The sequence below is a fragment of the Vidua macroura genome, chromosome 15 (assembly GCF_024509145.1).
Source record: "Vidua macroura isolate BioBank_ID:100142 chromosome 15, ASM2450914v1, whole genome shotgun sequence".
NCBI lineage: Eukaryota > Metazoa > Chordata > Aves > Passeriformes > Viduidae > Vidua > Vidua macroura.
In genome coordinates, this window is record NC_071585.1 from 8388319 (window position 1) to 8413219 (window position 24901).

General features: G+C 43.5%; 1 protein-coding gene across 1 annotated transcript; it reads right to left on the reverse strand.

Moving 5' to 3' along the window:
* Positions 1 to 1216: 1216 nt before the first annotated feature.
* Positions 1217 to 22246, reverse strand: LOC128815087 (uncharacterized). The gene is made up of 7 exons (XM_053991484.1): positions 22106 to 22246; positions 21984 to 22013; positions 20958 to 21083; positions 3176 to 3265; positions 3059 to 3088; positions 2267 to 2395; positions 1217 to 1417 (listed from the first exon to the last, which is right to left on the reverse strand). The coding sequence occupies exons 1-7, from the start codon at positions 22244 to 22246 to the stop codon at positions 1217 to 1219; spliced, it is 747 nt and encodes a 248-aa protein (XP_053847459.1).
* Positions 22247 to 24901: the final 2655 nt, after the last annotated feature.

Here is a 24901-nt window from a genome sequence, read left to right on the forward strand (position 1 = left end):
AGCAGTAGCAAAGGTCTAAGCACCAAGGTAAGATTCATCTAGCAAACAGATATCTGTCATATTTGAGTTAAAAAACTAATTAATGACTCCATTATATTTTATCACAGTAGTTTCAAGTTTGGGTCCAGCCTTTTTCTGTGCTTAGAAGAGCTATGGATTTTTAACCGATGTTGGCTAGATTTGTTATTATACAAGCCAATTGTCTTTTGGCTCAATTTTATGGCAAATTGTAGTTCTATCTGTACTTAGAGAAGTCTGGGTTCCCTCATCTTTTCTAACTGTGAGGACAAAACCCTTAAAATCTGTGATGCCTCTGAATCTCCTGGGAACAGGTATCAGCAACCCTTGGGAGACACATCATCCACGACCTTTTCTATCTGTTATCTTGGTGTTGTTACTGGTATTGCCATGACTAGAATTGGCCTTAACCACTACCTTGAGATAGTCTGCATTTTTAAGAACTTCTTCCCATTTAAGTCTCTGCCTAAGACTTTTTCAAAAACACAGATATATAGCAGAAAAACAGCATTTGGCATCCAGTTTGTATTGACTTACGCAGAGCTGTGTGAGATCTTGTGCAAGGAATATTATGCTCAGTATCTTTCTTAAGGCATGAGATTCAACACCAGTTTGTATCTAGTCATAACCTGTGCAAATTCTGTATAGTGAAAAAAAAGTGGAAAATTCAAAGCCAAGTCTGTTCAGTGCACTGGGAGAAGACACTGCAGCCGCAGTAGCAGCACATGGAACCTCAAGGTTTATTAAGTTAGGTTCATGTTAAAGCTCATTGTGAAGCAGTGGAAACTAGAAGCATGAATTTTGTGCTCAGGGTTAAATTACATGGAATGGTGGCTGTTGGGTCTCTTCAACCCTCCTGGGGGTTGTGCTGGATCTCCTGGTCTGTGGGTCAGTGTTTGGTTTTCTGTTCCTTTTGTGCAGTCCCCAGGAGGCTATGGGATATCCTTATACCATAAAACTGTAGTGACATAAGACACTTCACATTTGATAACTGCACAAAATAAATGACAACACTTGGCCACGCTTGTTATACAGTTTTAATTGCTGTGTACAGTTTTAATTTGCCTATTTGCATTAGCCATCAAATTTTAACATTAATTAGCATCAGAAGATTTGCATTAATTAGTAAAGACTCTATAACAGCCATATCTCCCCCTCCCCTTCCCAGCCAGCCCCTCACTGCCTGGGCAGCTCTTCCCTAGCCCAAGCCTTGGTGGGATTTCCAGGAGTCAGGGCAGCTGCATTCGCCATCCAGGTACAAACCCAACTCGCCTCTCCCAACTTTCCTGCAGTCCAGCTTCTCATTGACCCATCTCAAGAATTCTTCCAGACTCTCTTTAAATTTTGAGAAACCAGTATTTGCCTTCTTTAAGCAGCTGTTGTTGTTGAATGAAGATTTCTAGGAGCAAAAAGGAGGTACTGATGCATGAGTTACAGATGCTGCACATTCTGTCCCAGCTCACTGGGGTGGAGGAGGATTCACACAAAACCATTTCACACAATTCTTAGAGATTGTTAGTCATTAGCTATTTCTCTTTGAATTTCACAGTACTGAGGGCAGAGGAGTCATTTGCCAATCTGGAAGAAAGTCAAAACTATTTCTCTCACAATACCAAATCCTGGGGACTGTGAGGGACACTGGCTGTGTCCCAGCACACTCCCAGCTGCAGCAGTGTGGATCACTTGTTGGTTGTATGACAAACTTAGACATGGCTTATTCTGCAGCTGCAATAGATAGAAAATTGATGCTTATGTGGTTTTCTTCCTAAAGCCTGCTTCTCTGTTGTAGGGGATGACCTAAATACAGTTATTGTTGGAAATTTAGCCACTGGTCCATGCAAACCCAATTTTCTCTCCCCTAATTTCTCTGTCTTTCTCTCTTTTGGATTCAAAATCAAATTTTTTTCTCTGTAGTATTTCTGATCTGGTTTTTCTGCTATTAAATGTCTTGTTCTTCCTGAAAGACAAGCTGTACAAGTCATTATTAATTGCACCTAATAGATAATCTTCATTACTGCAGGTCCAACTGAGCCATATTGATATGGTCTCCATAAGAATGAATTTGTGCATGGGAGAGAAAGCTTAGTATCCTTCTCTAGGGCTGTAGCTGGTTCAAAATTAAAAATGAGTGATCATTTCTTTGATAAAATATGAGAATGGTAAATCACCTGGTTTTTAAAACCCTGGATAAATGGATAACAACAAGAAAAAGTTTGAAACTCAAATCAAACAAATAGTAGAGACTTACCTTCAAAATATTGCAGGTTTTTTCTAGCTTTTCCATATCTTTCTCCACTCTTCTCATGCATGGGCATTTGTGAATCTTTTTTAGTTCGTGAATAAATATTTCAGTGGTTTTATGTGCACAGCTTCGTTCCTAGGAGAAAAAGGGAAAATATAAAGTGTTCTAGTGCAACAAGAAAGCTTTTCTTTCTTAAAAGAACTGTTAATAAATCATATTGAATATGCCATTTCTCTCTGGAAATCTAAACTTCTTTCATTCTTTTTAGGATTTCCTCTTTCCTTCCTTCTTGCCAGAAGTGTTAAAAGGACAGTTTTCATAACTATCGTTGCTGGAAAATTTGAAATAAAAAGGGTCCAGTTTCTGTCAGTGGAGGATGTGACCACATTGGGAATTTGATTTGATTCCATCTAAGTCAGAGTGATTAATTTTGTCTTTGCTTTGGAAGTAGGACACTTAGCGGGAGCTACTTTAAACATTTTCTTTATATTGCCAGCCCTTTGAAGACCAGATTTTGCAATCACCAACAGAAATTTCTCTGGAAAAATAATAAAAAGAACTGATAAAAATTGAGTTACGGTGTGATTATCTTTAGGAGCAATTAGAATGGTTAGTAGCCAGGCTCTCATAATCTTTTAAAAATAGGTCATTGCATCAGTATTTTGGGACACCATTTACATCTGCAATAATTACAGCTTGCTTTAAATGTCCTCAGACTTGCTATGCCAGAGGTTACACTCCAAGTTCCCTTTGGAGACTCTAACTAAAAGTAATAGAAGGGAAGCAACAGGTTCTTACCTTTATGTGGACCGGTATGGAGAATTTCTCCTGGAAACAATAGAAATCTGTTAGTCACAAAATGGAAATCATCTCAAAAAGTAAATCTGACATGAGGGAAGCGGGGAAATTACTTACTTGTATGCGTCTATTTTCAGCCTTAAGCAAACAAAGCATTTCATCAACTAGTGAGTATTTAGTCTCGTTCAACAGACGAGGCGTTTCCTTCTGAGAGAGAAAGTAACTGTACACCCCAGAACTCAATAATAGCAAGAATACGTGAGGATGCATTTTAAAGGTGTTAATTTGGGAGCTTGACCCCTGTTATCTGAAAAGGGCTCTGAATTCAAGCTCTTCTCTCTTGGCAGATACAAAGCTGGTTTATATAGAGAAGATGAGTAAATGCGGATTTGATTGCTATCTTATCTCATTCATAAATCGTTCAAATCAGACAACGACAGCATGAGCAGGTGAATTATCAGATTTCAGAAACTTTTATGATTAAAGTTCTGGTAAATCTCCTAAAGCCGCTAACTTCAGAGCAATGAATGCTTTAATGCAAGAAAAAGTGATGTGTAAGGGCATGAATATCGTAAAAGAATAACAGAATAATCATAAAATCATAGAATGGTTTGGGTTGGAAGGACGTTAAAGCTCATCTTGTTCCAACCTTCTGCCATGGCCAGGGACACCTTCCACTAGACTAGGTTGGTCAGAACCCCATCCAGCCTGAACTTGGACCCTTCCAGGGATGGGACAGCCACAGCTTCTCTGGGCAACCTGTGCCAGGGCCTCACCACCCTCACAGGGAAGAATTTCTTCCTAACATCCAATCTAACCCTCCCCTGTCAATTTGAAGCCATTCTCCTTTGTCCTATGAAGGAAAATATCTGAGGAAACTTGTAGTAAAGCAACCATGAAAGGCATTGCTTCCCTCAGATAAGACTACATCTTATGTTGTTGTAGATTTTTGCAGTTCTATAATTTCAGCATCTCTGTTGCTAATATCGGCTAAAGATGGAGTCCATAGGATCTAATTAATCATCTACATCCCTGCAGTGTGACTTGGAGTGGCACAGACATGTGCAACACCCTTTCAAATCTGGCTGCTTTTCTAGAGCAAATATCGTCTCTCTGACCTGAAAAGAAAACAATAGGCTGTTTGTTCATTGTAAATGTGAGAGGTGGATTTTACCCTGGCATAATTAATTTGTATGATAATGCTGTGCAAAGCTGCAGTCTCAGGTGGCAACTGCAGCTTCTCCTTCTCATGGTACAAGGAATGTTTGCTTCTTCATTAATGATATTTGGGCCCTTATGTAACACTTCCCAAAGCTAATGAGGTGATTTACATGGGGACATGGTTAGTAAGTGACAAGAGGGGCTGAAAGGACAGTGCCACATTGTGTGCTGGCACGTCAGGGTGCTTTGGGGTGGGACCCCAGCATCCCACAGGAGGGGAGCCAAAGCTCACCCAGCTTTCAGAGTAACTGCAGCTCTCCCAGCACAATCAGCTCAGAGCAGAGTGACACACAAGGGAGTTCTCTTCCAAACACGAAGGCAATGCAGCTCTAAAGACAAAAAAAGAGTAATTTGTTCTATGCTAGGTAGCAATTAATGTTACGGCCAATCAAAGAAGTGTCATCAAGGGAGCTCTGAGTGTGAAGTTATTTCTGGTCACCAAGAAAAGGGAAATCACTCATCATCAGCATTGGTGCCAACCATGCCTGGCAGTGCAGTGGGAGGTTTGTAGCCTTCCTCAGGACAGCTGGGCTGCCTCACCTTGTTCTGTGCTCAGGAACAGCCCTGGCTCCAGCAGAGAGCTGGGAGGAGCTCCTTGTTCAGTGCCAGAAGCAACATGCTTGGCAAGTGCTCTTTGGGAAGGGTGAGGGAAGAGCCAAGCTCCCAGCAAGAGCACCAAGCTTTGCCAATATCCCTGTCAGCCTGGGCCAGTAGGTATTAGGGTCTCTCCTAAATATTTCCCATATAGGAGTTTCTATTCTAAGTCTATATTTGATTTTTAGATATGTAATTTCATAGAAAATGTCTGACAAAGCACAGAGGGTTGATGGGTTTTTCCAGATTTGATTAGGGAAATTTTGTGTTGAGTCAGGGATATGTTTCCTTCTGGATAGTCTTCTAAATAATAATAACAACAACAATACTACTACTAATAATATGGATATTTGAGACTGGATGATGTTCTAAATTGTTTGTCTGGGTACGTTTAGGGTTGTCCCTACTATGAAAACAAATCCACGTGTTAACCGCGGCCCATTATTCACTGTTCATTTACCTGCTTTGCAAACTGGAGAAGTTATTTACATTGCTATGTAAAAGGTTCTTGTAGCAAAAACCACGTAGGAAATGGTCGTCATGGATGTACTTTCCAGCACTGCTTTGGTTCAGCTCTCTGATGAGAAGCCTGAGTCATTCTCTCAAAGGGCAACATTTTAGTATCAAGCTGCTCTTGGTCTGTTGTTGTCCAGGCCCCCTCATTTCCTAATTAGGCTATTGCAAGACCATGCAGCTTTGGGCATCTCTTTTCAACTGACAGCCTGAGGTAGAGTAGATTAAAATGAGTTACCAAGATCAAAGTTTAAATGTTTAAACTGGCACACCAAAAAATGCAAAACTTGTAAATAATCAACTAAAATGCCTCTGTACTTTCTCCTGTGTGAGTTTCAGCATCTGTTGGTAACACAAGGAATCCCATTCTGCTCCTCACCTCTGGAGGTGGGAGAAATCAGGGAAGGACACTCTACTTTACCTTCTCCCACTTCTGTCTGGATCATTTGCTCCAGGGGAGGTGGTGGGTGAGAGGTTCAGCCACCACCTTAGTGTGTACAAGGATTTAATAGCCAGACCCTCCAGACACAAAGCCCTGTGTGACACCTTCTAAACCCATTTATCAAATCATTTTTGTACCAGATACCTTTTGGAACAGTGTCACTCCTTTTAATACATGCCTACCTGGTAGACATGCTCTGACTTAGTGTCAAATAGCTTTGAAGCTGCTGGAGGGAAGTAGCAAGATGTTATCAACAGGCTCATGCCCAGACAGCAGCTCCCTGGCACAGGGAGAATCTTTTGGTGATGCCACAGTGGCCGGGTGTCAGTGCCCAGCCCTCGTTCCTGCACTGACTCCTGCTCAAAGCCAGCCTTCTCTTAGAAGCTGTGGGGCCTGACAGAGTTGTTTTCCTTTCAACTCTTTCTGTATGGGAGGTGAAAGTCTGTTGTGCTTTATTAAACCCTTTTGATCTATAGGTTTTTATAAAAACATGTTTTATACCAAAAACACTCTAAACAGGAGTGCTCATGTTTTTTTACCAGCTGAAGAGTTTCATGGGTGTTGGTACAGGGAGTTTTGGGAAGCTGGGATAAACAGGCAGAACACCAGATTTCTCGAAGTGGTGAAAAATATTTGACATTAAAGTCTGACAGTTGCACACCTGGGGGATGCCTTATCAGTGGGCTTGGGCACCGCAGGGGAACTGAGGCACACGAGCCCTTTTTCCGGCTCGTTCGGAAAATAGCTCGTTCTGAAATCTTCCTTCACCTTTCTGTGACACCTCTGAGCTCTTTAGAGTAATACTGAGAAAAGATGATTAAAAACCTGAGCGAGTAACTCACAGGCAGCGCTTCTTTTTCTGGGTGCGCTGTGGCTGATGGCAGCGCTGTGGCGGAGCACGGCCCGGGGCTGCCACCTAGAGAGAGCTCGCACAGCCATCCTCGGCCCTTTGGGGAGAAGCGCCGGCCCGAGCTCGGCACGGCCCTCTGCGGGCGGCAGGCGCTGCAAGGACGGGCTGCCGGCTCCGCCACTTATCCCAGCCCGAGGGGTCGCCTGGGGGAGATGAGGGATGGTGATAATAATTGTATTTGTATTTGAGCAAATGATTGCTCTGCGAGCAGGTGTGTCTGCTCTTCTCCAGGCTGTTCTAAGGGAAACATTACTGCGGGATCATAGAATCACAGAATAGTTTGGGACGGAAGAGACCTTAAAGCTGATTTAGTCCCAGTCTCCTGCCGTGGGCAGGGACACCTTCCACTATGCCGGGTTTCTCCAAGCCCCATCCCACCTGGCCTTAGGCACTTCCAAGGGATGGGGCACCTCCAGCTTCTCAGGGCAACCTGCTCCAGTGTCCCACCATTTTTCGATCTTCCCTCCCCACCACGAGCAAAATCTACGGTGTTTCCCAGTAGTCCTGGCCCATTGCTTTGTCTCCCCCTCAGAAGATTTCTGCTAAAATTGTAAAACTTTCTTTGGAAGCAAGCTTTTTTGCTGCTTTCCTCTCTCATCCCACAGGATCATGGCCCCTTCCCTCCTTAGAAGATTAACTATTCCTCTCTGCACCCAGTCCCAAAGGAGAGAGCAGCTTTGCACGCAGTGTGTAGGACTGTGCTCCTGCTCCCCAGAGAGCTTTCAGCCTTTGAGCTGGAGGTCAGTACCAACCCTTTCAGACCAGCTGTTCAGCAGGCTGTGTGCCAGGCTGGGGGTGATGGGACTAGAAGGTTCCCTCGGGTCCCTTGTGAGTCCTGTCATTACAGGAGTTACCAGCTCCATCCCAAAGCACTGACATACCCAGGATCACCTTCCTCCTGCCCTCTCACCCCCTCACAGAGTGAACTGCTTTGACCTAAAGCCACTAAAAATGTTGAACCTTCATTTTTTGCATTCTGTGTTTTTGTAGGTATTGGTTCATGTTTTATTCCTGACTGTTTTGGGGTCGCAGAGAGATGATGACTGAACCTATTGCTGCGTTGTGGTTTTTTTCCTGCTCATACAGTGACTACTGTTTCTTTCTTCCCCCACACTCAAGAAACTCCTCTTCAGGTGTTACAGAAATTGGCTGATCTTTCAAACATGTGGGTTGCCTTAAGGGATCCCTGCAGATTCCAGCGTGGCTATCCCTGCCTCTTCAGCCTGCCTTTTCCTGCAGATAATGTGGTGTTTGGGGTATCCCACAGGCACACCATGGCTTGCATGGCCATTGCTCTCTGCTAAATTCTCCATGAATCATGTGTTTTAGGGAAATGCTTTGTAGGTGCTCAGTGATGCCTGCAAAAGTACATAAATATGATGGGCTAGGTTTGGATTGCTCAAGGGGGAAGGTGTGTGTCTAACACCCCTGATGTCCCTGTTAGTTTCCCCATCAGAGCCCCAAAAAGGACTTTTTGTTTCTGTTGGTTACATTTTGCTTTCTTCTGTATGGGTGAATTTTCCCGAAGTCAGAATATCCAACTGGATGGACAAGAGGAGATGCTACAGGGAGATCTCCATTGTGAAGTGAAAGCAAAGAAAGAAACGAAATCCTGATGCACTATTTCAGTGCTACTTTTACCCAAATTTGAAAACACTGGTGGTATTAGGCGGTATCTAGACCTAAGGATGATGATTCTCTACACAATTTTTTGTCATTCATCTGTAGCCTATATAATAAAGATTTCTGAATATAATACCCTGCTGACACTGTCCAGACCTCACTGGTAGGAGACGTTGACTGAATCAATCAAAATTATTTTTTGATAGAATGTTCTTTCCATCACCATAAATATATATTTATATTTATATTATAACATTTATTCTATAGATAATATATCAAATATTATAAATATCTAGATATTTTATATCAAAAACATATATATCATATTATATAATTTATGTATCTTATATATAATGCAATATACTTTTATATATAAAATGTCTGTCTTCTTGTGTTATTTGTACCACAAAAGAAATACTGCCAGTTGTATCTTTGTGCAGGAAATTTATTTTGTATAGATTCTGTTAGCGTTTGGGTACATTTCATAGAGTTCTGCATACAAGTTTCCCAAGTATTTAAACATAAAAAATGTGCAAGTGCTGTGCCAGCAGCACACAGCTGTAATGAGAACAGTCATGCTTACACAATTTTCACTTCATATGTTTAACATTTTAAAATTGTTGTCACTGCATTTGTGGCATAATAAGAGTCTTCAGTTAAAGTAAGTATTTAGGTATAATTTGAAAAAGTGCATTCTTTTATAAGACTGAAAGTGCCTCAGCCTCCTAGAGGGGAGGTGGAGGTGCTGAGGGACATGGATGGCTCTGTCCCACAGTTTGGGCTTGTGGCTCTGAGAGCACTTGGGTGATGCAGAGCTGAGCCCTGGGGCTGTGGCTTGGAACAGCACGCAAGAGAAATAGTGTGACATCAACCCCCAAACTGGATCCCCAGAGCAGCTCTTCTAAAGCAAATAAGTATTGTATTTCTTCATTGTAAAAATAAATAATTTGAAGTTTCTCTAAATAAATAGAATAAATAAATAAATAATAATAGAGATCCAAATAAATAACAGCTCCCAATAGCACTGCTTGAAGGAGTATCCTCCTACTAAGCTCAGGTCTTCTGGCAATCTGGACAGGTGCCTTGAACTCCTTTGAAGCTTAGTTTGTTTCGTTTGGAAGGGCATTGTGAGCCAGGAACTTTAATAAATATTCCAAATTATCAAAAAAATCATACTCTTCCACTGCATTCCAGTGATGTTCCTTGAGGGCAGACTGAAAGGAGAGGAGTGAAAAGATCAGGACATGTAAGTTGCATTCTGTTCTCTGACTAGTTTTTTGGGTTTTTTTTCCTAAATAAGTAATTTTAAGACCACAGAGACTCTCATGAAGATATTGGGGTTTGAATGGCCAAGAAACCTGTTACACGTTGCACCTTGTGCAGCTGTTTCTCAGCCAGGGCTCCAGTCCCCACCTGCACCAGGGCATCTCCACTTGGTGATGGGCTTTGTCTTAGCAAGGAGACATTGGGAAGAGGTGAGCAGAGCAGAGGAGGCGCTGGGGCCAAGTGCCAGCTTCTGGCTGGAAGCTGCTCCCATTGCCACACGACCAGGAGGCAGTGGGTGCTTTGGTCAGACACTTGTTCTCAGTGCAGCCAGGAAAAACCACACAATCCTTCGTGGTCCTCTAAAACAGGAGGAAACAGCGAGCAGGGAATCAGCCCAGACATACCATCCACCCAGTGCATGACTTTCCACAAGCCTGGATGTTCTTCAGTTTCAGAATTATGTGTTCCTGCTCCCCACTTTCTTTGCTGTTTCTTAGGGCTTCAATAAATCTTTCCAGATAGGTTGCTGCATTCCCTCCCGCCTCCATCGTGTTGTTCTGGAATAACAAAGTTTAGTAATTTTGTCTTTTCTGTACTGTATCCTGGCACAGATTACATCACGTTAAGGCAATTAAAATGCCTGCTACGAGAAATAATCTTACACAATTTGAGGCCAAAATTACATAATAATTATTATAAAATTATATAACAATCTATAGAGTAGAGAAGCAATTGTGAAATCCAGTGTTTTCCTGTTGCTGAAGGCTGATGTTACCTTCACAAGTCAAGTCACAGAGTGAGTCTGTGGAGGTGGGACTAGGCAAGACTGGGCATCATTTATATTTTTATTGCTTTCTTAGTTGACTCAGGCATGGGAAAGCAGTGAATAGGAGAATCTTTAACCTCCAGGTTTGCTACCTGGGCTTTGCCTCTCCTGAGCTTCCCCAGGAAATACACTGCTGCTGCCACTGCCGGCACTGGTCTCTAACTACATGGGTATTTTTTTCCCCAGAAGGCAGGGGAACAGCCTGTTCCCCACTTTCCAATGGCAGTAAGGTACCTGTCTCCATCTGACTCTGGAAGACAGTTCTGATTATCTACCTGTGCAAAGAGAGAAAACCAGTGCTATCTGGGAGCCAGCTGTTCTGCACCACTGTAGTGAGGGCAGAGCCCCGAGCACTGGTGTTTCAGGGAGATCTGTCTTTGATAACTCTGGAGGGAGCACAGCCCTGCACGTGATCTCTCAGCACACATAACCCCACCGTGGTGCTCCCAAAAATCCAAAAGGGTGACTTGGCTGCCATCTAAGACCTGACTTAAGAGCACAAGAGCATCCTGAATGGTCTATAACAACATCTGCTTTCTCCCTCCCTCTCAAAAAGCAGCTAGCCACCCCACAAGCCCACAGCATGGCAAAGTGAACCACAGAGAGATCTTACCAGAAGCACGATTTTGCTGCTGCCCTGGAAGAGATTGGTAGAAATTACATTAGCAGGTTCCTTGCTAACACAGAAAGTCAGACACGGGGCACAGAGAAAATGGACCAACCTTAGATCTTAGGTCCCGAAGGACGTGGATGGTTTCCTTGAAGAGGGAGTTGGTAGGGCAGGCTGTGCCTGGGCAGTGTGGTGCAGGGGACACCAAGCACAGTACTGACAGCATGACCCCAAGCAGGCATAGCATGGTGGCAAAGGGGCTGTGTTTCCCTCCTTGGACTGGCTAATCTGCCTGCTGGCTGCCTCTTATATGTGCTCTGGTGCAAGGAAGTGATTAATACCCAACCACAAAAATGCTTAAACTGAAGGCGAGTAATCACCTGTCGAATGGAAGCTGTTTGATTCTTATCTGATAGAGGAAACTACATGTTTCTAAAATAAGGACTCCCCCAGAAGTTCAGTGGGAGCTACGTAATGCATATGTTTGAACCATTCTGATTTTAAATGCTGAAGCATTTTTATGAACTGATATTGTCTAAAGGTTGAGGCACAGTAACTGTCTCGGATCTTTGCATCCATATTTGCCCTACTTTATATTGCAATTACATTAAATCATCCTGTCACTTCTACTAATTAGTTCTCTGCCTTTGTTCTGTGTGTTTGTCATTAGAACCCCGTTAATTACTTAATGGCCATGAATGAACCCCATGAATTACTTATGCTCAGACATAAATTACAATTTTGAGACTCCTCCTGACACCATGCAGGGTCTGTGCTGGCGAGAGGGACCAGCTGTGGACTGCTGGGGTAGCTTAGTGTCTCGGGGAGACAGAAAAGCAGCTCCTCTGCTCTTTTTAAGGAGCATTTATCCAGTTTCTGCGCTCTCCTGAGGAGGTATAAACCATTTGGCTGGTATCTCATTTTACTTCATCTGCAGGAAGCTTGCCTGATGGAGTGCATAGCACTGATAATTGATGAGGACTCTGACAGAATTGCTCCTCAAGCTGCAGGTGGGCTCTGGGGTGGCTACAGTTGGTCCTGGGTGTGCAAACCCCTCTCCTGTCCCCTAGTCTCCCATCAGGGCTGCCTTTGACCCTGCTGCACAGCTGCACAGCTCTTCTCACTCATCACAAGAGGAATGAACACCATGCCAGGATTACACCTGCAGGTCTTTACTATCTAAAACCTCAGAATGTTATGTTTCCATGTTTTTGTTTTAATTTAAATTATGCTATTTCAATCCTGCAGGGGTTTTATTATGTAACTGACATTCTTTAATGTGCATTAGGCTTTCTTGCCCTTAAAAAAACTCAAGTGGTACATAGCTAGAGAGATGGCTTTATTAGTGCTTTTCCCCTGAGGCAAGGGCAGGTGACGCCCATACACAGGTGTCATCCAAGCTGATGAGAGCCCACATGCTGCTTTTTCCACACTCATGGCATTTTCCTACTGGTCCCTAAGCTGATGTTTCACAGAACACATAACATCATTGGTTTCCTTGCATAATATTAAATCAGAAGACACTGTCTTGTTAGCTACAAACCAGGTTTTGGAGATGCTGCCAGGCACTTCTCTCCCCTGAGGAGCCACCTTGTTCAGTTTTTTGTTTTCAGTCATTTTGCTAATTGTTTGGTGAGTGAGGCATCCCCCTAGCTGTTCTCTGCAGCTCAGCCTCCAGGAGCCGTTGCTGGATGAGCTGCCCTGAAAGCAGCAGCCAGGTGTGGAGCAGAATGTGCTCCCTTTCCTGCGTGCCCTGGGTGTGCTGGTGTGGGACCTGGGCTAGTTTTCCTGCCTTGCCATTGGTATTCCCAATGTTTCCCTGTAGTCAGAAGATTAGCTTTACTCCAGAGGTGAGCCTACCCCACTGTGTGTTACCTTAGTGGGGCAGCATCCATTGGAATGTTTGCCCCCATCTCTGGGGGGGCATCCATTGGAATGTTTGCCCCCATCTCTGGGGGGGCATCCATTGGAATGTTTGCCCCCATCTCTGGGGGGGCATCCATTGGAATGTTTGCCCCCATCTCTGGGCCAAACATGGGTTTGCCTGTCCCTGGCACTGCTGTGACAGCAGAGATAAAACAGGTTACAGCATGGTTTAAAGGGAAGGTATGGATTGTATGTGTTGAATCATAGAACCATAGAATGGGTTGGGTTGGAAGGGACCTTTAAAGGTCAATTTGTTCCAACCCCTTGAGCCCCATCTAACCTTACCCTGTATGGATGGCTGTACCTGCTGGCACCATAAATTCTAACCAGGTTCAAAGGGCAGGGAATTTCTTCCTTTGGAAAAAGCAGTATGAGCTAAGGCTGCAGCTAAACCTATTGGTGAGCACTGGGGATTTTGCTTTTATCTCCAAAATATTTAAAGAAGTGAGAGTTCCGGCGGAGAGGGCAGAAGGGAAAGGTGTGGGCAGGATGGACTTTTACTGCTGGAAAAACACAAACTGTGAAGTTGGGACTCTACCTTTTTCTCTTTATTCTTTTTAAAGCCACTAATGACATGCAAATACTTTCTTAGATTGCAGCCTTAGATTGCAGGGTGGAAAAAAAAGAGGTGATAAAACCAGAAAGGAAGATGAAATTTGTGGTCTACTTGCGTATGCACATTCAGCCATCAATCTCACACACACTAGCTCTTGCAAATATTCACTCAGAGGTGAAACTGCTGTGCCACCCTGCTCCCCTCAAGGTTGTATCAGTATTGACCTTTCTTTCCTGTTCTGTACTGAGGGGTTAACTGCTGTAGGAATCTGAGAGGGCTGCAGGGAGTTTCCAGCCAGGGCTCATGCAGCAGTGCCTCCATCCAACTCCACACTCTGCCTCCATCAAAACCTCCCACAAGGATTAGTGCTGATGAGATGGAAATCACTGATATTATTTCAGTCCTAGGCAGAGCCAGATGAACTACCCAAATCCTTGTCTGACATGGAATTAAGTCAATGAACAGAAAATGGCCCAGCCCATTAGGAATTAACAAAAGCTTAACATAAGATTAATCAAAAAACCTGAAAAGATAATAGAAAAATTAACTGAAAACTAACAGAATTGTTCACTTTTCTAAACCGGGAGACATGTTGAGCTTCAGTTTTGTGAGCTGGGCTCTAATGTAACTAAAGTAGAAAGTCCTGGTGAGAAGTCTCAGCAAAGCTACAGAGACTATTCTTCCCCTTTGAAGGATTTGGACAACGTCAGGTTCTTCACCACGTAAGTGACCATTATAAAATCGTCACACCCATGTAACTGACCAGAGTGATAGTTCAGCCAGCTGAAGGGTGACACAAGCTCTTGTGAGGCTTCCTGTCCTATCAGGGAGAAAGCAAACAGTTTTGACAGTACTGTTATGTGACACTCTATCTCAAAGGTATCTTCTTGCTGTCATTCCTCTGTGAAAAGATTGATCAGCATCTCCTTTCACTCCTCTAAATATCCCTGTCACACACATGCCAAGTCCATCTCTGTGCATTCTTGCACAACCTTGAAGTGTTTTGATTTCTCCCAGATGTTTGCCCCTGCCATGTTTCTAGCTGGCAGCTGCACTTGCACACCTCTGAGCAGACCAAACCATCAGGCTCCTCAGCCCTGATGGCCTCCCTCTTCCCCTCCTTAGCCCTTTCACTTTGAATTAATCTTGAAGAGGGAGGCTGAAATGATTTCCAATGTCCTTTGCACTGGCGGATTGGTGCTGTGCTCTCGGTCCTGGAAGGAGTTAAGCAGCGTTCTGTCTCTGTGGTCTGCCCCTGCAGAAGGGAGGAAGCCATGCCTCTCCCTGCGTGCAGAGTGATTTTACAGGTTGTTCAGAAGCAGCAGAAACTGAGATCACTGTCGCTGGTGACTGTGCTTGGTCGGGGCATCTGCAGCAGATGTGTGGCTCCGCTCTCCAGCCCAAGGACATTCCTTTTGTGTTTCCTGCTCTGGCTGTGGTCACTGGTCTGTGGCCAGCTGTCTGACCAGTGGGCTGTCATCCTTGGAAAGGGGCCCTTGGAACATGGGGCCAAATCAGGCTAATTGGAGAGCACAGGCTACGTGTTTTGAAATAGCCACTGGAGAGAGAAGGATTTTTTATTTAATCAGAAGGTATTCCCCGTGTTTGTATGACTTCTTCTGCAGCTACTCAAAAAAAGTGCCTGTGAGTCACAGAGGCCTGTCCTTCCCTTGCAGGACCCAGTGGGGGAATTGTACATCAGAAATTAATCCAAAGATGACTCATTCAGCACATCTCAACCCCCTGGACCCCTGCCCTCTGCTGCAATCCCTTAGTCTGTCAAGGCTCTGCCAAGGTCTCCCTAGCTGATGGGGGTCAACAGGGCTCACTCTGTGTCCTTTAACCTGTTAAAGGGATGCTTTAGGACTCATAGATAGAACTTTTTGTAACTACACAACTTTGGAAAAGCAAGGAAAACCTCCCTCCTTGCTCAGAGAAATGTCCTGGAGATGCACAACAAATTCTCAGGAACCTTTTAGGAAAATCTTTCAGGAAAAATTAGAGCTAAGTTGTGGATGTCAGTGAGATGCCTGTTTGATCAGAAAAGATTTCACAGGCAGCCTTGGCACCTCTCCAGCCCCAGTAAGTCAGGTTGGTGCTCACAGGACAACAAAATTGCTACATGCACACTTCAACTTCCAGAGAAAATAGAATAGTCTTCCCTTATTTTTTGCAAGAAATTATCTACAGTTTCTTATATCTTCCCATACACAGGAAGAAATTGCAAGACTTGGGTTTATGGTGTAAAAGCCATTCAAGTTTCCCTGGACCTCATGTGCGCCCTGGGAGCAGCCACCACCTTGCATCTTTAAGCTGGAGCCTGTCACCCATGTGCAGTGGCCTTGGCAGTTGTTGATTAGCACCCAAGTGCTAATACATTAAATTATTAAATTAATTTTAATAATTAACTATAATAATTAATAATAAAGAATTTTTAATTTATAAATTAAATTATTAAATAAATTATTATATTACATTACACACCAAGTGTATTTAATGATGATTCATTGCATTCTCAGTCACTTGTCTGAAATCAAGCGAGTCTGAGAGAAACACAGATGATCCATCCAAAAAGTCTGTAATGGGTATTTTTCAAGCCTCACCCACTGACCTGATGAAATTTGGCTCCAGACAGGTGGTGTCCAGAAAGAAACACTTAATTTTTCAGTTTCAAAGACATCACGTATGAATGAGGAAATAAAAAAGAGGTTTTCCAAAGCCTGTGGGATCATGTTGTGCAGAAAACAGAAGGTTTGTGAATCCTGACAAGTGACTAATGAGAATTACAGATGAGAAAGGAAGTAAAGTATCAACAGAAAATGAGTAGTCAAATGTTTTAAAAAAAGAAAACAGGGAATTACCCTTGTAGAGGGTAAGCCCAGATCTGGCTGCTGATTGCTCCTTGATGGAGCTGAGGCTGCATTCATCTGGTTGTGATGTTATCACCATCCTCTGTGCACAGCTGAGCAGGGGAGCAGTGCCATAGCTGATCTCCCTTTCTCTCATCTGTAGTGCTAAGAAATGATGGCAAGAGAAGTGGTGCTGGGATGGCAGGGGAAGGATGGAGCATGGGAACAGCATTTCCATGTCCAAGCTGCTTTCTGTCAGTTCTGCCCTGGCATAAATGAATGGGATCCTCTGGCAGGGAGCTTGCCTGTGGGCTGGGGCACAGCTGCTTCCCTCCTGGCTGCCCTGCCTCATTCCCCTGTGCAGCTACTCCAGAACCATCTACAGCCTGGAAAGTGAAACTCTAGGAGAGACAGCCCTGGACCAAGCTGAAAAACGTGGCCTTGTGAAGCTGGTGCCTGTGTGTTGTGTGTCCCACGTGCTCCCAGAGCCCAGTGTCTCTTGGCAAACCTTCCCCCAGATCTGCTTGTTGTGGTGGCACAGGACAGCTGCCACCATTAAAGATTTGGAGAGCATCCAGAAGACTGTGGCTGGTCCTATACAGGGTGGATGGGCTTCTTCCACCCTTGGAGAGCTCATCATGGATCTCATAAACACAGGCAGGTCTAGGCATGTGGTATGTACCCCAAAGGAGTGTGGCAGACTGGAGGGGGTCTGTGCTCCTCTCACTGTGTTAGGGAGATGGGTTTTACCATGAATAATTTCTTGCTTATCAAATGGGGAATGCTAAATATACCTCACACCTACAACTTCTAAAAGTAGCACATGGCTCTGTGCAGCACACCTTCCCCCGCGGTGCCACCAGCTCACACATCTTGTCCCCCACTCACAGAGGCTCACAGAGCTGCTTTTCCTGCCTTGGTGTAAGAAATGCAACTATCATTTGTTAATGGGAAATCTACTTCAAATACAAACAAATCTGCAGCAGCCCTCGAAAGTCAAAGTCACCACTTAACTGAGACATCAAGGCAGGTGTGTTTTGTTGTATTATGATGATGCAAGATGCTTATCAGGGCTGTTAGAGCTGTGATGAAGCTGTTGGGGTTATCATGTTCAGGCAGCTGTGCTCAGCACACCGGTGCTGTCAGTGCTGGTGGTCAGGCTGTCCCGCCTGCTGAAACCAGGCATTTCCTTCACTGCTGTTTGCACAACAGTTTCTGCTTGGCTTCATGGTATCAGGTTATTTCGGAGCCGGTGTGGGATCAGAGATGACAGCAGGACCCCTGGAAGCCCTGGCCAAATGGACTTTTCCCTTGCCAGGGCAGGGTGGTGAAGAGGAAGGGCTGTGCCATGCTTGAGGGCTTTACAGGGTGCTGCTGGCATCATGGCTGGGAGGCTGCGACCTGTGACCCCACTGCCTTCACCCACTGCCTGCATCCTGCAGGGCCCCAGAGCTGTCCCAGCACCGGTGCTTTCCCTGGCAGTCTGCTGCCCCAGGCAACAGCTCCAGCTGCCTTTTCCTGCGGCCAGCCCAGTGTTGACTTGGAGTTATTTAATGCTTCACTTTTCCCTCCTGTCTGCTTGTCAGAATTTCCTGGACTGCTGTGCCAAGAATGATGAGCCTGATTAATGTTTCCTCTGTAAAAAATCCTGATATTCTTCTCCTTTCCATACGTGTGATTCTGAGACTTCCCATTTATCTGAAGGGTGAATTTAAAACTTAGTGTAAAATATGTAAATGTAGTTTCAAATAATGTATATGAAATATTAAACACCTCATTGCTAATGAAAACTTTGAAATTCAGGAAGGATTTCTTCAGGGTGATTCTTATTATTCCCTGCACTAGTGCAGCACTGAATGAGATGGAGCTCAGGAGCAGAGATTTTCCTGACTGTTTCACCTGAGGGAGTTCGGCTGGATATTCACTCATTTCTCTGATCTTAGTAAACAGATTCAGGGTTTGATTTGATTTCCATTTTCCCCAGTCGTTACAAGAATTCAGTACAAAACAATGCACAATGACCTTGCCCATGGAGCCTGGCCAGTTTGTGGTACCCGGGGACAGTCAGGGCACTTGCCCCCATCCAGGGCTGGTGGCCGTGTCCCCACTGTGGAGGTTGGTGAGGCTACAGCCCCTGCGTCAGGAGATGAGCTCTGGGCTCTGCCACGTGCAGTGTTTGCATGGGGAGATGCTGTTCGAATGCAAAGCACCTGCTTTTGTTTCAACCATTGGAAGCCTGTATCTGAAAAATGGGATGTGCTCTGCACTGTGGAAGGGATGGGATGTGTGTAGGAGCCAACCCCTGCTGTAGCAAGCCCTGTCCAGGGCCACCATGCTGCCAGCAGGAAAAAGCACATTTTTGGAGGTTTCTGAGAGGTATTCTCTGTCTCCATGGGTGCTTGCCATGGTGGCTGTATGTCTCTGGCCCTTTGGGCGTTCATTCCTGCCTCACCTGGGCTGTCCCTCCATCCCAATCCTCTTGGTGGACATGGATGCTTCTCAGTTTTTCAGGGCTGGGAGCTCTCCACAGCAGTGAAGGCAAGGGAATGGTTCTCAGTTGTGACAAGTGAAAAGCTTTTCCTTCTTTCACAGCACTGCAGACGTGGAAGGGACATGGTGTAGCAGGATGAGTTACCCTGGACAAGAGGACACATCTTCTTAAAAGTTCAAGCACAACATGACTCAGTAAAGCTGAGCTCAGGGCCAGGCTGCCACAGGTGGCTCTGGGCCTTGGGAAGGTGATGGGTTAGGTGAGATATAGGGTGCTCACCCTGATCAGGGGCATCTCCCCTATTGCTGGCAGCACCTGTTGTGTCCATCCCACTTGGAAATCAAACTGCTTCCCTGAACAGCACTGAAACCACTCACCCTTCACAAATAAAGGACTCTAAATTATGCAGGAAATTTTGTTTATTTTTGTAAAGGTGCATTTACATTAACAGAAGGTTGCAAACATTCAATAACAGATAAATATAGGTGGCATATGACAGGAGTCCTTAAAAAACAGTCCTTGCAGGAACATTCCCCTTCAATGCTTTTTTATTAAACATTAACTTCCAGAATCTTAACTGATAGCTTTACATGGGTATGCACTTTGTGAGTACCTGCCATAGCTATGGCTACTTAAACAGTTTGGAAAACAAGAATTGTCTGATTCAGTTCAGTAGAATTCAGTTCACTTGAGATGTGGGAAACACCTCATATCAGCTGACTGAACTGGAGGAAAAACAAACAAGACCTCTTTGCTTTTGTGTTACCCAGTTTGGCTGGATGATATGGCTCTGTTTCATCAACAATAAAACATGTAGTGGTTGAAGTTACTCCCTGGATCTGAATCCTCAGGGAGGGAATGGAGGTGGGAGTGCACAACTGAAGTGAATCTTCTCCAGTCCTGGAGCTAGTTCAGGAGCCAAGGGGAAGTGAATGGGCTGGGTGGCACCAGTGGCCTTGTCCCTGTCCCACAGACTGACTTCGACCCAGCCCTGAGAGCCCTGGGGCTGTGGCTTGGGACACTGTGAGAGAAATATTGTGCCAGCCAGTCCCAAAGCAGATCCCCAGAGCTCCTCCTCACACACCATCACACAGCAGTTTCCTAAAGCAAATACTTAAGGACAGCAGCATCAGAATAAATATCTTAAAGTCTCCACAAATAAATAAATAAATAAATATTAAAACCTGCTCTTACATAATGAAAAAGACATAAGTTAAAATATTAAAATTATCTAAAGTATTTAAATATTTAAGTGCTTGTCTTTTGACAAATCAGCATGTTTCAATCATTATAGTGAACATGACTGCTCTTATAACATCACTTTTTATAGACATATATATATAGATATACACACACACACAGAGTGTATCTCTCTCTATATAAATATTTCACAGCCACATTCCTGAGGATAAGTTAATTGAGTCACAGTTTGGTTGCAACAGAGTTCAGGTTCTCTTTTTCTTCTCAGATTTGGATTAGTTGCTCTATTTAGGCATTTTGAATTTTCTCAGAGAGCAATCTCAAGAACCTGTCTAGTGTATCCAGGAAGTCATCCCATGTTACTTGTGCAGTCTGACATTCCTTATCCAGATCCTTTAAAAAAAAAGACACCGTAATTCAGCCATGAAACTTGGATATCACACTGAAGTCCACAGTACTTGATACCTCAACTGACAAGTGGGCTGTAATAGCCCACAGTGTGTTTTGGAGAGCTGGGTGAGCTGCTCCTGGAGGCTCCAAGGCAGGGTGATGATGTGTGGGTGACAGCTCATTGCCTGGCAGCATGCACAGGTGCCCTGAGCCCCACTGCTGTCCCTGCTTCTACTCACATTTGAGGGTTTTTTTTTCATATTATTATCTTCCTTGCAATTGGGATTACCATAGGAAAAGATGTCAGAGTGTGATCTAAGGAAGAAGGTGAATGTATTTACACCCTTCTTAACCATATAATTTTCAGAAGAGATTTCTAGTGTCCACTACAGCCAGCTCAGTGCCATCCCAGCTGCCACACCCCATCATTGAACAGCCTTTGCTGATTATTTTGCTGTTAAGTACCACAAAGCCAAACTTACTTTGGGGAGGATGTTTCTGTAGGTGTCAAGTCTGGTCAGTTTTCTGGCAATGAATTTGCTGTGAGTGTCAAGAGCTGTTAAGGTGCTGGTAAAGGTTTTCAGGTGGCTGTGCATGCATCTCTCCACCTGCAGGGATAGGGAAGAGTTATTTCAACAGTAATAATTGGTAGCACATAAATAAAACATCATATCCGAGGAATTTAAATACCCATGGAAAATAATAACCTACAGGAATTAAGAGCTGTGTTTTCAACACTATCCCTGATTCTGCATTCAGCCATTTACTGGATACCAAATTTAGGAATAGTACAATCTATAATTTTCATTTAAGAACATGCCAGGGTCCAAAAACTCCCAACTCCCTTGAGTAAGCTGCAGGTGCCTCTAGAAACTGGACACATAAGATTTGGATGTCTTCAATTCTGGAGATATTTGGAGGAGGGCCACCCCTGCATTAGAGCTTCATGTCTTGCCTTTGTGTCTCTCATGAAACTGGATCAGAATTGTCTTAATGAAATAGAAGCAATTATTGCTGTTGGTGTGAATTTTCAACTTTTCTCCCTGAAACTGAGAGGGACTGATGCCATTTGTGTTCTGTTCACTTGCAATAGGAGATGGGCTGCTGTTTCTCATTGGTACTCCTCGTGGCCTCCATAAAAAGCTCATTTTTTCACTGGATTTCAGGAAAATACAGGTCAGTGAAATGAATGGCTCTGTATATGATATGGACTAAACACTCTGTTCTAAAACTAAGGGATCAGAGAGAATTTGTGAGGCTTCCAAGAAGATGCTGGTGCACATGTAAGGCCTTTGCCTATTGAGAGAACTACTGAAGCATTTTAGCACTGGCAGCAGCCTTCTGTAGCTGCTTGCTACAAGCAGGAATTTTGCAAGAATATTTTCTTGCAAAAGCTTTTCATTTCCCTGTGTTTGTAAAGCTATCTTACTGCTATTAGAATTCTGAAGTGGGAAAGAAATTTGGGGATTTTAGACAATAATTTAAAATAGAAGTATGTGGTTGCTTACCGTAGCATTCACAGTTACAAGGCTGGGAACCTGCTCAAGAGAAAATGAAGTCAGTAACTTCAGAATAAAACCTGGAATAGAAGGGCAGCTAGGGAAAAGTTGTTCAAAATTAAGGAACTTACTGCATTTAAATTTAGTTTCTTTATATCTTGGAGAAGTTCTTGAATGATCAATCCCACCAAAGTCCTGGAGCGCTCCTCCTGCAGTGGTGCTGAGCTGCCCAGCAACCCCAGAGCCAGCAGAGCCACAACCTGGACCAGCATTTTGAGAGCCAGCTCTGCTCCTCAGCTGGGTGAACTGTGTGTGGCTCTGCCTTGGGCTCCTTTTATATACACAGTGCTGCAGGAAATGATTAATATCTCACCACAAACATGCTCTTGCTAAAGGGGAGGAGGGGAAAACTTACCTGAAGAATGGAATTTTATTCAAATGAGTAAGAGTCTATGTACTTGGTGCATCAATTTTCTAGACTATCTACCTGAACCCCTTTACAATATGTATTTCCAAAGCAAACTCTACAACCCTTTAGTGTGGATCAAGTGTAGCCAGATATCTGTATCCATCTGAAGAGTATGTATTAATTAGAGTATGTATTCATAGGCTATACATACACATACATAGACAAATGTGCACGCAATTGTTGATGCTGGAAAACTAAATCTTGCTTTATATCAGCACTTCCAAAAGTTTGGAGGTAATTTGAAGAAAATGTACAGGTTTCCTCAGAAAACTAGAGTTATAGTTCTCAATATTAGTAGATTTATGCTTTTTAAGATTTATAATAAAACTACCAAAAGTATTGAGTAGAGTTTCTACAGAGAATTCTGTCTAGTTCAGATAATATATTACAACCTGACTGAGTCAGGACCGAGACCCCAAGGTGTTGGTGTTCTTAGGAAAGGCACTGTGGCCTCAGGATAGATTTTTCAGCTGTCTGTGAAGAAAACAAACTAAACAGTAACTGAGAAATTTTGCAATCAAACTTTGTTTAATATGGGTAGAGCTGCACGGGACAAGCTAATTATGAATATCAAGTGGAGAAATTCAGTAAAGAATGATTCAGAAGTCTGGTGACCTGTGAATATAAAAAAAAATATCAGATTTCATAAGAACAGCTGTCCTCTGGGTTGCATTAGAGGAAGATCACCATGGATGCTGCAGCCCTGGCGAAGAGAGGTTAGATCAACTATTCCCTGGAGAGAATGGCTGTGTCATCTCTCACTGACTTATCCTGGGGCTACAAGTGAGGATGGGAACCAAGCTGTAGTTTTCCATGTTCTATTTAACATATGAAAAAAGGTTTCTAAATCAGAGTGTTACGAGGATATTTATTCACTCCTGGATTTTTGAGGATGCACTTGTGAGTGCTGGGTGAGGCTGTAGCCATATCCTGGGAAGGAAAAGGAACCTCTACTCAATATTTTCTCCATACCTAACCCACTTCCAGAGCCAGTAGTAGAAGTACACACTGTGTCATCCAGAAATTTTGTTAGACTATACTTTTCTCTTTAATACAATATTTCTAATGAAAATCCTGACCAGATCTGAAAATCTGGACCCAGACCAGATCCTTACAGCCAAGGCTAGGTATGACCTTGCAAGCTGATGATGAATTGCTTGTACAGTGATATATTTAATGCAGTAATTTCCATTCTTTTCACCAAGTTTGCTTATGAAAACATGCTGTAGCCTTGGACAAAAATGTCAATAAATGTTTTTCTACTAACCAAAGCAGAAGTCCAAGGAGCAAATTATTTTTAACAAATGTTACATATGCCATGGTATGCTTTGCTCTCTTTGTGTTTGTTATTGCTCTCTAGGAATGAAATAAATGTTAAAATCAGATTGTCCCTTGAGCATGCTGTGCCATTATTCTGAAAGGACCATGCTGAGTGATGTTCAGGGAAGGCTCCCTCAGCCTATGTGCAGGTGCTTTATCACCTCCAGCTCAGGGAACTGGATGCTCCCTTTTGCTTTCATTCCTGTATGGTCAGGTATGTTCAGGTCACACACAGTTTTGCATTTCTCCATTTTTCAGATGCATTTTGTTAAATTTACCGAATACACTCCTCTCCTGAAAAGTCAACCCTATGATAAAAATCATCTTTTTTCTAGTTGTATTATGAGAGCCCTTGCACCATGACAAACATAGGTAACTGTGAATTTGGATAGTCTTTAAAAGATATGAAGTAAGAGGCGAAAGGAGAAAGCATATCTCACACGTCAGTGTTATATCAGATCACATCATCAGCAGGTTTTCTTCCAGCTTCCTCTGTTTCTCCATATCTCTATGGTTCATCTCAGGGGTAGTTTCCAGCAGTGACCCATTGTTTCCTCATCATTTTACTAGTATTTCAGCTGTGCTTAATAATTCCTTCCACATTCCATCAATAATCTATGACATTTCTCTGGTAATTCCCAGAGAAATTATTTAGTACAGCTGTCAGGGTCATGCATATTTCAGGATTAACTTTTTACCGTCCTGGACATACTTTCATCCCCAAGCAGGGGACATGATGTGCAGGCGAGGTCTGGAGACTGGCTGAGAACCAGCTAACAAGTGTAAAATGTATTAGTAAGAAAACTTCAGACACAGCAAGTGATTTACAACAGGCGTGTGAGCATAAAGCAGTTACTCATGCAATTGGTTGCATGTTACAATCAGGGCACTTGCCAGAAACAACAGAATCCAGTGCTAAAATCTGAAATGACAATCTGAGATAAATGCCAGGGCTATGACTTTTGCAATTACTTTATTGGACTCAGTCTAGAACATTAGAGTAAGTAAATAGCTGTGCTGAGGAGGCTATGGAAAAACAGTGTAGCTGTCTGGGGTCAGCATCATCACTCTGAGGGAATATTTTTTTGGGAAAAGGCTTTTGCGAGACGCTTTGTTGTTTTTGCCGCGATGTGCAGGA

What these genes read in the sequence shown, in the direction of transcription:
- LOC128815087 (XM_053991484.1), bottom strand. Translation starts at nt 22,246, where the DNA reads ATGCTGGTCCAGGTTGTGGCTCTGCTGGCTCTGGGGTTGCTGGGCAGC. An exon ending in TTGTAACTGTGAATGCTACG is followed by an intron (nt 21,084 to 21,983) that starts GTAAGCAACCAC and finishes CTATCCCTGCAG; the next exon opens with GTGGAGAGATGCATGCACAG. An exon ending in CTGAAAATAGACGCATACAA is followed by an intron (nt 3,089 to 3,175) that starts GTAAGTAATTTC and finishes TATTGTTTCCAG; the next exon opens with GAGAAATTCTCCATACCGGT.